The 14,809-nt window shown below is 34.2% G+C and overlaps 1 protein-coding gene across 1 annotated transcript in view; it reads left to right on the plus strand.

Annotated features, from left to right (window-relative positions):
• The first annotated feature begins 4,351 nt into the window (after nucleotides 1-4,351).
• Nucleotides 4,352-14,809, plus strand: part of YME1L1 (YME1 like 1 ATPase) — a 34,436-nt gene continuing 23,978 nt past the window's right edge. Inside the window, exons 1-4 of the mRNA XM_051962995.1 lie at nucleotides 4,352-4,573; nucleotides 7,183-7,314; nucleotides 9,480-9,642; nucleotides 10,974-11,072. Of these exons, the coding sequence (XP_051818955.1) occupies nucleotides 4,541-4,573; nucleotides 7,183-7,314; nucleotides 9,480-9,642; nucleotides 10,974-11,072 (427 nt within the window). The 5' untranslated portion in view covers nucleotides 4,352-4,540. The remainder of the gene's footprint in view (nucleotides 4,574-7,182; nucleotides 7,315-9,479; nucleotides 9,643-10,973; nucleotides 11,073-14,809) is intronic.

Genomic DNA, 14,809 nt, shown 5'->3' on the forward strand with positions numbered 1-14,809 from the left:
CCCAAGAGTCATTGGTTTGCAAACCTGTTTTCCTTACTTTGAAATTAAATTTCTGTTTGATCCCTGACTCTCCTGTCTCTCACTTGCTTCATTCAGCTCCAGCCACCCACAAGTTAAGAGACTGGTTTGGTCCATTAGACAGATCCAACTATAATATATTGATATACCTGTTTTTTTATAAATCTTCCAACAATAATCCTTCCCATCTTTTTGTCCTATGTACCAATTTACTGATTGTCAGGGGAAACTTCAGGGTTGCTTGCTTTACAGTAAATACCTTTGCTGAGAACTTAAAATCAAGCACACCATTGGAAATTTGTGTCATGGTTCGAGTCATGCAAGGGAACTACAAGTAATCCAACTGGTTGAAATTTAGGATTAGGGCTATTGTATGAAGAAGGTTGGAACCAACACATAGATCTCAGATTTAATGAGGATTCTAGAAGTCCTCTGATCTAATATGTACATGAACAAGATTCTCCTTTGCAACATGTCCAACAAGTAGTCATCTAGTAAGAGATGTACCTCATAGGACACAGTTCTACTTTTCAACAGTCATAATTTTTGTCTGATTTTTTCCCCTCATTTATTATTTTAATGATTGGAATTGGAGTAAGTTTAAGTTAAAGTTAACATACATATTTCAAAGAAGGTAACACAACAAAGACATTTGGCTTCGTGGAGTCTCAGTAGATATCAAAAACTAAAGCCTTAATTTTGTATCACCAAGAATCAATGTTGACCAACAGTCTGGCTCAGAACACTGGAATTAATTTATAAGAAGGTTTTAGTGTTTGATTTCTTTTATATTGATGGGGGTGAACCCTGAAACTGTCCAAACTCTCCTCTAAAAGAGGCCCAAGGGAGGATGACATAAATTAAGATCTTTTGGGGAGACTCTCAAACTCTGGGAAAAGCATACCTTTCCCAGACAAGCCCTTCCCAAGTTAAATGGTTTCATTCAATTGGAGAGCTTGGTCAATCACCCTCCACTGACATAAACTAAGATTTTTTAGGGGGCAGGAAATGTACCCCCTTCAGGGAGTTCCCAGACCCTGGGTAAAGCCTTCAAATTTTCAGGTAAGTGATTTTATTCAATTGGAGATCTCTTTCTGATGGTCCTCTGTTGATTAGCCCACACAGCTCCCACCTGCAGGCTGACATTTACCCATATAACCAGGGGTCTGTTAACCCACATTTGCCAAATTCCTAATGAGTTTTGACCACTAAGAAAGCCTCCTTCTTAGTGAACAATAAAATTCCATTTTTTTTTTTTTGCCAGATTTTGGGTTTGTGAATTTGCATTAGACCTGCACCAATTAGAGGGATTCCCCACCCCAGTTCTCACAACTACCACTAACCTCATCATTTGTACCTCATCAGTATCACCTTCACTTCTTAATATATGCCTCCTCTCCTCCCTCTCTCCTCCTTAGAGGCCATTCCATATAATCAGGAATAAAAAAGAAGGAGGGGGGTAAAAAGCCATCAGTAAAATCAATCAACTTATTCATGACATCTGATAGTTACATTGTATTTCACTTTCATGGTCCTCATCTTCTGGAAAGAAGGGCAATGTTGTCATTATGAATATTGTTTTACTATTTGTTTACTTCACTTTGTATCAGTTCATATGTGTTTCTATGCCTCCCAGTATTTTCCTAGCCATCATTTTTAACGGATGGTAATATTATTTCTTTATTAAAGCTTTTTTATTTTCAAAACATATACATGGATAATTCTTCAACGTTAATCCTTGCAAACCCTTGTGTTCCAATTTTCTCTCCTTCTCCCATCTCCTCCCTAGACGGCAAGTAGTCCATAGTTTAGAAATATATTGAACATGGTAGAAATATGTATTAAATCCAATATATGCATATATATTTATACGATTATCTTGCTGCACAAGAAAAATCAAATCAAATCAAACCGGAAAAAATAAGAAAATAAAATGCAAGCAAATAACAATAAAAAGAGTGAAAATGCTATGTTGTGAACCACACAGTTCTCACAGTCCTCTCATTAGGTGTAGATAGTCTCTTCATCACAAGATCATTGAAGTGCTTTGAATCATCTCATTGTTGAAGATCAGAATTGATCATCATATAATCTTGTTGTTTCTATGTACAATGGGATCTCTTGGTTCTGTTCATTTAGCATCAGTTCATGTAAGTCTCTCCAGGCTTCTCTAAAATCATCCTGTTGGTCATTTCTTACAGTACAATAATATTCCATAATATTCATATACCATAACTTATTCAGCCATTCTCCAATTGATGGGCATCCACTCAGTTTCCAGTTTCTTGCCATTACAAGAAGGGCTGCCACAAACATTTTTGCACATATGGGTTCCTTTCCTTCCTTTAAGATTTCTTTGGGATATAAGCCCAGTAGAAACATTGCTGGATCAAAGGGTATTCCCAGTTTGATAACTCTTTGGGCATAGTTCCAAATTGCTCTCTGGAATGGTTGGATCATTTCACAACTCCAATAACAATGCTTTAGTGAATCTGTTTTTCCACATCTCCTCCAACATTTGTCATTATCTTTTTCTGTCATCTTAGCCAATCTTAGTAGCGTGTAGTGGTACCTCAGAGTTGTCTTCATTTGCATTTCTCTGATCAATAGTGATTTAGAGCACTTTTTCATATGACTAGAAGTAGTTTCAATTTCTTCATCTGAAAATTAAGTGTTCATATCCTTTGACCATTTATCAGTTGGAGAATGGCTTGAATTCTTATAAATTTGGGTCAGTTGTCTATATATTTTAGAAATGTGGCCTTTATCAGAATCCTTGAATATAAAAATATTTTCCCAGTTTATTGCTTCCCTTCTAATCTTGTCTGCATTAGTTTTGTTTGTAGAAATTTTTTTTAACTTAATATAATCAAAATCATCTATTTTGTGATCAATAATGATCTCTAGTTCTTCGTTGATCACAAAATTCCTGAGGATGGTAATATTATATTGCATTCGTGATTCATTGTTTGTTTAGTTATTATTCAATTGTTGGAAAACTTGTTTAAATTTTTTGCTTGAGTATAAAATTGCTGCTATCTTTGGCCTTTGAGCTCTTTGAAGTATAAGCCTACCAGTGGAAACTTCTGGTGCAAAGGGTATGGATGTAAGGACAGTTCTAAGTTTCCTTCCAAAATAATTAGAACAATTCACTGTTCCACTAATAGTGTATTGATATGCTTGTCTTTTCATAGATGCAGTCAACACTATTTTGATATTTTGTCATCTTTATCCGTTTTGTACAATTGTAATTGTTAGGAAAGTTTCATTACATCAATCTAAATCTATTTTATTATCTTCAACGTATTGCTATTATTTCTGGTTTCTGGACCAAGCAAAGCTAATCTTCTCTTTCTTCTATGTGGCAATGCTTCAAATACTTGAAGACGGCTATCATGCCTTCCTGAATCTTCTCTTTTCCAGCTAAACATTCCCAGTTTGACCAGCACTCACAAAGCATAATCTGAAGGTCCTTTCCTGCATTAATCAATGTCTTCCTGATAATCTCCAATTTGCCAATGTCATTCCAAAAAACATTACTGCAAAAGTAGTATACAAGAGAATAGATTGAGATTGTCACTTTCCTAGATGGCAATATGATACTTTTCTTTTTAGCCTAAGACTGCATTAGATTTTTAGGGACATCACATTAGGGACGCACATTGAACTAAATAGTGTTTTCCCATCTTTTTTTCAAAATTGCTGTCCATGGTGCTTGTTAAATTGATTTTTAAAAAATTCCAAGTCTAAATTTATCTTTATTACATTGGATACTGGAGCCCAACATTCTCACAGGTCAAGAACTTTCTGGATCCTGATGATCACTGAATGCTATCACTTCTAGCTTTAAGCATGTAATTTATATCTTCAGCTGAGAGACTGATAAAAAATGTTAAATAGCACAGATCTAAGCCTAGATTTTGGGGGCAACTTTACTGGAGACCTCCCTTCAAGTTAACATCCAAAGAATAATAACTATTCTTTTGGCAGAATCATCCAACACATCTGAATCTATCAGTTATACTTTGAAAGAAGAAGAATAGGAATAAAGGAAAACGTCAGGAGCTGAAAAAGGAGAAGAGGAAAAACGGGGAGAGAAAGGGGGAAAACAAAGGAGAAAGGAGGAAGAAGGAGGGGGAAAGGAAATAGGGAAGAATGGAGGGGAGAGGGAGGAAGAGGACGAGAGAAGCAGAAGATAATGAATGAAGAAGTGGAAGAAGGAAGAAGAGGAGGAGGTACGGAGGAAGGCAGAAGCGAACGTGACACCACTCACATCTACCGGGTTTCGCGTGGCCGTCCTCTGCCCCGGAAGCGCTCTCCCGCCAGGTCCCGACTTCCGGGACAGCGCTGTTGTTGCGGAGGCCGCTGGGCGAGGAGGCCATTTTCCATCTCTGGGAGGAAGGAGGGACTGAACGGGCTAGTGAGCGGACTAACGTGACGGGGAGAGAAGGAGGGAAGCGCCCCCCCGGCCGCGGAGAGAGGGGCAGAGGCGGCGGGTGAGGTAGCTGCGAGTCCCGGAGAGATGTTCTCCCTATCGAGCACGGTGCAGCCCCAGGTGAGGCCGCTGGGGCCCTGTACCCCTCCTCAGACCGGCTTCCCGCACCCTGCTCTAGTCGCGGCTGGGCTGCAGGAAGCGGCTTGGGGGCGGGCGGGGTTGCGATTCGGAAACGCGGGTAGGTTCAAGTGTTCTTGACCTTGAGGGTCCGTATTCCCGGAGGAGAGAACCCCACTTTTAGGATAGTACCCGGTTTCTTCCCCTCCCCCCTCCCACTTGGGGACGCGCTGAGAGTCCCTGGCCACAAAACGCTTTAACGTCGCCCCAGCCCTGGGTCGACCCGGAGTGGAGCGGGGGTGGTGCAGGCTTTATTATTTTCCCTTTTTACCGGGGAGGAAATCAGAGACTGAGGTTAGATGACTTAGTCAAGGTCTGAAGCCCCGCTCTTGGGAGAACCGGGCTCTCTAACCCAGGTATTGGAATAATTAATAGGAAGTTTGCCCCCAAACTACATAGGGTTCTTTTACCTTCCGGATCTGAGATTGGTCCAATTCAATATCACTACCTTTAAGACAGGAGTTCTTAACCTATGGTCTGGGAACTTGTTTTGAAAATTATTTTTATCGCTATTTATTTTAATATATTTTGTTTCTTTTGTATTTTACTCGTCGTTTATTTTATATTGAAAACTTTTTGAAAAGGGGGTATATAGGCTTTACCAGACTGTCAAAAGGACCCACAACATAGAAAATTAAGAATTAAAATTATCTCTTTTAAGATATTCAGTAATGCTTCCTTAAAATTCTGGATGGTACTCAAAAATACCTTTTTTTCCCTTTATTCGAATTTTGATATCTAATTTTTGATGTATTTTTAAACATGCTCCCCCCCCCTTTTTTTTTTTTTTTTGGTTAGGGGCTGGCTAGTTTTATAATTTTGAGTGTTGATTTACTGCAGAGCTTAGAAAACTACATTGACCTTTTAGTTTTGTATTGATACAAGGACTAGAAAGAAACATCCACATTTCTGTTAAGGAAAGCAACTTCTGGTTAAAAAGGGAATGAAGCATTTTGACAGCGTAGGTAGGATTGCAAATTATTAGATATTTTGATTTGGGGCTTTTGAGGTTATAAGAAAAATAAATCTTTTTATAAGTCACTATTTTAGGACATTCTTAATAAAATAATACTTTTTTCAAATACCAAAATGACTTGTTATAAAGTTATATCACATGTTATTTATGAGAGGAATTATTTCTTAATGTGATGATGTGATTGCATTTAATAAAGCACTTTTTTCTTTTGTAATTTGTCAAATATGACTTACAATTGAGCATAGTATAGTTTATTGAACAGGACATTGAACACATTTACTCTTAATTCCTTACCTCAGTTCTTTGTAATGTGGTATAGAATAATTGTAAAAGAGTTGTCCAAATCTAGTGGTGATGTATTGATCTTTGATTTTTATCTATGTAGGGGTTTCCTAATTTGGGTGTTGATTGCAACTTCTTTCTTATTTGCAGTTGGAGTATTGAAAATTTAAGTGACTTACTTGTAGTCTTGACCAATCAAGATTTGAACCCAGGTTTTCTTGACTTCAAGTTTGTCTAGATCAGGGCATCATAAATTTTTTTCATTCTTGGCCCCTTTCAATCTCAAGAAAATAACTTATACAAATCAAACATATACTGATAATAAATAATTATTTTGCAACTCCCACATTCTTAGGAGATCCCATTTTCCCCATGCAGTCACAACCCACAGTTTAAGAATTTGGGGTGTAAATAGCCATTTTGCTGCAATGTCGTGTGTGTGTGTGTGTGTGTGTGTGTGTGTGTGTGTGTGTAGAAAGGTGAAAGTTCTGTATCATTTGGTAACTTTTCTATTATATGTGCCAGTACGTACAATACATTCTAAATGGGTTTGGGAAAATTTTGTGCTAACAAAGGAATTATAAGATTTAAAAACTGGACAGAGCCTTAGAAGCAGTTTCTTTTAATTTTCTCAGACAAGGAAACAGATTGGGAAGTAAATTTTATTAACTTTCAGAATTTCCAGGGTCACAGATGTTTAGTGATATGCGTCAGAATAGAGTTCAGATGTCCTGATCTGATCCCTCCCATCCAAAATACTAATTAATTTTCCTTATGGCAATAAATACTATCTGAACAGGTTTACATATGTGACCTTGATGTAATTATGACACAGAGAAATGCAGTGAAACTTAGCACAGTTGTGTACATGTATATTTATATACACATATAAATGTTTATATATGTATATATATGCCTCCTGAATGCTAATTGTATTTAATTTAATTATGTAAACATTTAAGAGCCTTTTGCATGCCTGGCACCGTGCTGTGATCTGGACATAAAAAAAGTGAAATGACCTTGCCCTTAGGAAGCTTACATTCTGCATATTTTTCTAATATGAAGTTTTCACATAGTTTATAAAATTAGGGAAGAAAAAAAATTGTTCTTGTCTTTTAATTGTCAAAAAAACTAACTTCGTATTTTGAAATGTGTGACAATCCTTTGGGTTTATAAAGGCAGGTTTGATTATATAAGTGAATTTTAAAAATCTGCTTATTAAAATCTAAAATTATTTCTAATAAAATATATACTATAATAAAAATAAACACTATAAATCTTTAATTTGATTCAGGTTACTGTTCCTTTGAGTCATCTCATTAATGCCTTCCATTCACCAAAAAGCTCATCTGTTTCTCTAAGTGCATCAATTTCTCAAAGTCAGCATCGAGAAGCAGCCACAGAACATGAGGCGCCAAGCACTGAGGTACTTTCAGTTTTACATATAAAGTGTGCCTATGAAATGGGTTTTCTATTAATATCTGATTGAAAAGTCTTTAAATAAATTTAATTTTGAATTTGCCTTCCAGGTTTACAGCCTACAACATAATCTGTGTTAAAAATTGAAATAATCTTATTCTAACTTTATATTGAACGTAGACTTTTGTAACTCTTTTAATAATTATTAAAAGTTTTTTACTTTCATATGACTGCAGGAAATTTGATTTTACTATCCGGGCAATATGAATCATTGACTAGAAATTATAGTTTCTTCCATCTAGATACTTTATTACATCCCATTATCAATGGGATGCACAAAGAAACCATGTCTTCATTCTTATCCAGAGAAACAAAAAGAACTGATATTGGGTAAAAGAATTTGTTTTTAAGTAAAAAAGTGCAAGGCAAAAAAAAAAAAATGCTGAAATTTATGCTCTAGTTCTTAGACTTATTTTAAAAAAGGAAAACAATAAATTGGTCAGTTTTTATGTTTGATGAATATTAATTATGTGATCCAAACTTGTGATTTCACATTTGAAAATTCTCTTTGAGGAAATTCTTACCAACACATATCAATCAGTCAATAAGTATTTTTAAAGCCCATACTGTATTCTAGGTACTGCGCTAAGTAGTTGGGATTCAAAAAGAGCAAAAATAGTTCCTGATCTCAAGGAGCTTACATTCTGATATACTTAAATAGGATATACAATATGCATACAAAGTAGATCCTAGCTAACTTTTTTTTTTTCCATTTTGTACTCTTATTTCCCTATGTTATTAAGAAGTTTTAACCACCTTGTTCAACATCATGTACTCAGTATATTAGGAATGGGAATGAACTTGGGTTATTCTGATTCTGAGGTTGGCCTTCTATCTTTGTGCTACTGTGTTATTAAAATAATGCATGATGTTTGAATAGTAAAGCAACTTAGCAATATCAGTGATGAGAAACAAAGTTTTGGTTTTTTGATACTTTGTAATTTAGTCCTTTGTAGTCTTTAAACAGTTGAACCTACTTGGTAAATTCTGGCATTCAGGCCTGCTGTAACCAACATTTTTGTAGGATGAAATATAAATAAATAAAAAATATGCCACTATGATATTTCCGAAGCTTTTCTACTTTTGTTAAGAATAAACAGTTTATGTAAAATTGAGTGGGAGTGTTTTGTGTTTTGTTGTTTTAATATGTGCCTTATGAAATTGACCTTTTTTATATTACAGTTTTAAGTTGTTATTTCTTTTTACTTAATGATATCATTTGTTTATATTGCATATAATGATTTCAAAAGCAATGTTATTACATTATTTCATTTGATCTTATGGTACTATAAATTAGCTGGAGCAGGTGGGTTTAAGTACCGTTTTGCCCAACAAGAAACTGAGAGATTAACTTTAAGTGCCTTGTCTGAGTTTCCACAGGTAGTAAATAATGCAGCCTTCTGACTTCTAATTTATTGTTCTTTCTACTATTATACCCTTTCTCTGTTGTATTCATCATAAGAAATTGACATTATTTAGGTTAGCACAGGGTAATTATATAGAATGCAATTACTATTTTATCATTTGTATCTCTCAGATAATAATCAAAACCTTGTCATTTAGCTAATGAGATTAAAGAAACATCTTTATAAACCTGTAATACTATATTTCTGACTAGTTCCCTTTCTGGATGATCAGTTTGCTTTTGTGTGTTGTGTGCCATTTTGAATATAAGTTCCTTGAGAACAAGGACTGTCTTTGTTTTTTAGCAGTTATTAGCACAGTGATTGGATTAATAAATGCTTTCTCATTTTAATGGCATCTGGTCTGAGCAAGACATCAAGCTTAGCATTTTGCTAATAGCAATAGAAGTTAAATGATTTGGTCTGAGTCACACCTACCTGTCTCTGCTGAGCAGTAATATCTTTCCCTTGTACTCTCAAGATTTTAGAAATAAGTGACATGATCAACATATGTGACCTCAGTAAAAACCAAAATCACACTCACAAAAAATTTCCCTTTAGACAAGAGAAGGAAATTTAATCTTGGCAGCAAATTGACTTTATATTCAGTTTTGGATTTTGGAAAATTTGCCCTTTTTTTTGAGTTAAAAAATATCTTTTATTGTAAAGATTCCATAACAATAAAAATGTTTATTTTGTTGCTTCACAGCCTGTGCTTAACCTGAAGGACCTGGGATTATCTGAATTGAAAGTCAGACAACTTGATGAACTAGTTGATAGTCTTCTTCCCGGTTTTTGTACAAGCAACAGAGTTTCTTCTCGATGGCATACATCTTACATTTCTGCACAGTCCTTCTTTGAAAATAAACATGGTATGTGAAATTGTCAACTCATTTTATTTTTCTAACAAAAACAATAGACAACTTAATAATGGATATGTATTGCATATTGCCCTGAAAAGAATAATAGTTGCTGTGATTTATTTCCCCCTGCAGCTTTGTAGTTCCCTAAAACAAAAGAATCAGATAAAAAATTTGCATTGATTCTGTTTGTCTGAGAAGCAGAGAAGAGGAAAAAAAGGGGTGTTTTTTTCCTTTTTTTAATGAAAAGAAGTTACAGGAGTTCAATTCTGCAAGGCTAAGAATAGGTAGAAGGGAATTAAAGATGTTGAGAATTGAAATAGCATACTTTTTTCCCTCCTCTTATACCTCCTTATTCAATTGGATACTTGTGAAATAACCATTAAGAGATTTATAAAGTTCTTTAATGTTTTCAGAGTGTTTTATGCACATTTCATGTGTGGAGATAGGACAGGAGGGGAAAAAAAAACCAAGCCATTAAATTTTTTATTTAACCTGAGAATTACTAACTTCCCTTTTGTTATCAGATTTTTAGCAGCCTTTCAAAATGGACATCATGTCAATAGTTCCTTTCCAAGTTTAGTGAAATTATGGAAAAATAGAGGGGGATCCCCTGTCTCACTTTGCTTTCCTTTCAGGGGGTCTCTTATCTCTATAAAACTTAACCTGTGATCCAGGGAGGCTGTGATACAGTCTACTTTCATAGTTGTCCATTATATATTTTCTTGCGTTTAGGAGAATATTTTTACTTGTTAAATAAAGATGAGATCCTCATAGGTAGTGTTAAGCTTCCATTGATAAAGAAAGCCCCCTTCAGAACCTTACTTTACTACCAGCCATTCAGGGAAGTGATGACTAAGGAGGTAGAACTGCTATAATGTTTTCTCTGAATTACTTAGAAATAATGAGCAAACAATTGCTTGTTCATTTTTCTTTTTCGTTTTCTTTCTTTTTTTTTTGTAGCTATTAGAATTGCTCCTAGAAAGGCAAATTTTTTTGTCTTCCTGAAGTAAATTTACTAGTCTACTGAAAATATTTTTGACATTTTGATTTGAAGTACTAGCTTAATTGGAAGTCATGAATTAGTTAAAATATTCTTTTGAATTGTTGATAGATCAGAAGAGAGTGAAAGATGTTAAGATGTTGGGTTGTTTTTAGAAATTTTTAATATGTTAAAAAAGAAAAGTTGCTGTTTGTAAATAAATAGATGTAGCCAATTTAAATTTTAATAGTTAAAAATTTTTTTTTCTTAGTAGGCTTTTTATTTGGTATACGTCAATGATTTTTTATTTGAAATGTTTCATTTGACAGAAAATGTTTTCTTTATACAATTTTATTTCTAGGTTTCCTAGACATTTTTAGTACCTTACGTTCTTCTTGCTTGTACAGACAACATCCTAAGACTGTTCAAAGTATTTGTGCAGATCTTCAGCGGTGGCCAGGTATGCAACAAAAATCTTTTTATTAGTATATTAATTTTAAGTAGTGTCCTGATTTTCTCTCTTTCATAATAGCTAGCATTTATATAATGCTTTAAGTTTCTAAAACATTTTACAAATATTTTATCTCCAGAAGAATTCTGGAAGATAGGTGTCATTATTAGATCATTTTACTGATGAAGAACATACTGGTTAAGTGTCTTGACACTAGTATGTGTCTTAGGTATGATTTGTACTCAATCCTGACTCCAAATCCTGTATTGTATTTACTACGACATCTACCTGCTTAGCACATTAAAGATTTTAAAAACAGTTATGTGAGCAATTCATGGGATTTAAAAATATATATTATTGATAAATTTTAATATTTGTGTTTTCTAATCTGTATAATAGATTGTATTTTAATACTATAAGGCAAGTGCCAAAATGAATGAAACTCTTCATTGTGTTTATTCTATTTTAACTTTTCATTTATCTTGTGATTTAAAAAAAAATTCATTTTATGTAAAATGTCTACTGTTTTTCAGAGTAGATATTCCATAATTTGGACAGAGATTGTCTTTATATCCCTAGCTCTCATTTTATTTCCTGACAGGCAATAATCACTTCATAAATGATTGATTAAGCTATATGTGAATTTTTTTTTATTACAGCTTTTTATTTACAAGATATATGCATAGGTAATTTTTCAGCATTGACAGTTGCAATCCTTTTGTTCCAACTTCTTCCTTCCTTTCCCCCACCCCTTCCCCCAGATGGCAAGTTGACCAATACATGTTAAATATGTTAAAGTATAAGTTAAATACAATGTATGTATACATGCTCAAACAATTGTTTTGCTATACAAAAAGAGTCCGACTTTGAAATAGTGTACAATTAGCCTGTGAAAGAAATCAAAAATGCAGGTGAACAAAAATATAGGGATTGGGAATTCTATGTAGTGGTTCATAATCATCTCCCAGAGTCCTTTCGCTGGGTGTAGCTGGTTCAGTTCATTACTGCTGTATTGGAACTGATTTGGTTCATGTTGAAGAGAGCCACGTCCATCAGAATTGATCATCATATAGTATTGTTGTTGAAGTATATAATGATCTTCTGGTCCTGCTCATTTCACTCAGCATCAGTTCATGTAAGTCTCTACAAGCCTTTCTGAAATCATCCTGCTGTATATGTGAAATTGATATGGAGAATTACTTGGTGTTATCACATGATTTCTTAATTGTAAAAAAAAAATTTTGATAGGACTTTTATACCACCTTTTGTTTCCCAGCATTCTCTCTTTTGTAGTTAAATTGATAAAAATGACTCTTATCTGATAGAAGCAGATGGGACATTTTTCAATGGCCTTTTAGTAGTGTGTGTATATGTGTGTGTGTGTAAATTATTTGAACAAATGATTTCTTATTCCAGCCTTCCCATTTGTCACTGTTTTCCAGGTTAAATATCATGTCTTATTTCCCATTCTTGTATATTGATGAAAAAAAACTAAAAAAAATTGATTTCTTACTTAGAACAAATTAATGATATCTCCCTGTGTAATTGTTGGTGCTTCTAAATTCTCCTATTTTCATATTGTTGATTATTTGTCTCTTTGCCCATAGCATCACTCAGAACTATTTTTTCTTATTGGCAACAATCCTGCTTGTAATGTTTATGGAAAATGACCTAGACACCTATTTCACTGAGATTGAGGTCATCTGACATGAACTTTCCTAGCCTCCCTCTTCCATTTAAAATATTATTTTTGGTATTGATATCTTTTGTTTCTTGCATAATCCAGTTTTTCTTAATATTTTCTCTTGTCCTTACTAGGGAATCATCTCATCTGACAAATAATATTTTTAAAAAAAGGCACAAGGCAGCTAGGTGGTACAGGGATAGAGCACCAGCCCAGAAGTCAGGAGGACCTGAGTTCAAATCTGGCCTCAGACACTTAACACTTGCTAGCTGTGTGACGTTGGGCAAATCATTTAACCCCAATTGCCTCAGCAAAAAAAAAAAAAAAACCAAAAAAAGAGGCAAAAAAAAAAAAAAGAGGAAAAGAGGAAGAAGAGAAAAAAAACCTCAATAAAAACAATATATTTTTAAAATGTGAAACTATAACATTGTATTACATCTTTCGTCTTCTCCCATCTTTGAGACCAAACTTTATCTGTAATTTTACAACACTAATGTCTGATTGTTTTTAATCATTGTTGTTTTTACTTTTTATATTATTTTCATTGTTCTTATTGTCATCTTGGCACTGCTCTATTTCTTAAACCTTATCAACATCCATCTCTTTAATGAAAGAAAAAAGAGATCACTCCAAATAAGATTAATCCTTCTACTTTGGCCTTTGATCTTACTCACTGTCACTTTCTTTAGGTCTTTGCTCTGACACTCTTCTTCTGTCATGTATCTTTGTTATTCTTAACTGGTTCCTTTCTATTTTCTGACAAACATGCTTAACTTTTTTGAATCCTTAAGAAAAAAAAGTCTTGATTTTTCTAGTTGATCTAGCTGTCAAAACTTTTCTTTTTCTTTACTGCCTAACTTCTTTAAAAAAAAAAAAAAGAAAGAAAAAAATGAATTGTTGCTTTTATTTCCTTATAATTTGAGAAAATAGTAGCTGAGAATCATTTGTAGTTGGGCTCTCAACCTCACCTTTCTCCCAAAGCTGTTTTCTCAAACTTCATCACTGACTTTAATTTTCCTTTTTAAAAAATAATCATTTTTATTTATGTTTTTATTAGCCAAAAAAGTTCAAAATAACTAGGGAATTGCAATTTTCTTTCCTTTTTTCTTTTTTCTTTCTTTTTTTTTTTTTGCAGCTTTTTTTGTCTCTTTGTCTTCTAATTTTAAAAAATAGATAATAAATTTGTTATGTTACTTTCAAAACTATACTTTAAAAAATGTTTCAGTAGCCCTCTTTTTTGAAAGGGGAGGGTCTCACTATTACTCCTTCCATTAAAAACTGAAGAAAACTGAACAGAGATCCACATAGTTGCCATGTATAAAAATTTCTATATCTTAAATTTATCACCTCTGGCATGAGATTGGTAATCATGCTTTTTCATGCATCCATCTGGAGAGAGAGGAGAGCTTCAGTAGTGACATCAGTTAGAAAGCTTTTGCATTATTCCAGGCAAGAAGAGATGAGGGCCTGAATTAGGATGGTAGAGAAAGGTATATAATGAGAGGTGTGAAGGTACAAATAACAAGACATGGCAACAAATTAGATATGTAAGGTGAGTGGGAGAGAGGAGTTAAATATGGCAATGAGGCTCACTGTGAAGATGGTAATGTTTTTAAGAGTGAGGTTCAAAGAGGAGTGACTTGGAGGAAAGATAATGAGTTCTTTTTAGATGTGTTGAGTTTGGAATGCCTATGGGACATCCAGTTGGAAATGTCCAAAAGCAGTTGATGATGCTGGTTTAGCTGTCTAGAGAGAATATTTTGTGTATATTACTGTATAGTATAGACTAGAAGTAGTTATAGAGGCAACTAGTAGGTGGCTCGGGAGATAGAATGTTGGACCTGGAGTCAGGAATCCCAAGTTAAAATTCAGCTTTAAACACTTACTTGCTGTATAATCTTGGGGAAGTCACTCCCCGCTGTTTGCCTTAATCCACTAGGGAAGGAAATGGCAAACCACTCTTGAGTATCTTTATTAAGGAAATCCCATGGACAATATTGGTATGGTATGGTCCACAGGGTCACAAAGAATTAGATACTACTGAACGTCCAAACAACAGGAC

The sequence above is a fragment of the Antechinus flavipes genome, chromosome 5, assembly GCF_016432865.1.
Source record: "Antechinus flavipes isolate AdamAnt ecotype Samford, QLD, Australia chromosome 5, AdamAnt_v2, whole genome shotgun sequence".
Lineage (NCBI taxonomy): Eukaryota > Metazoa > Chordata > Mammalia > Dasyuromorphia > Dasyuridae > Antechinus > Antechinus flavipes.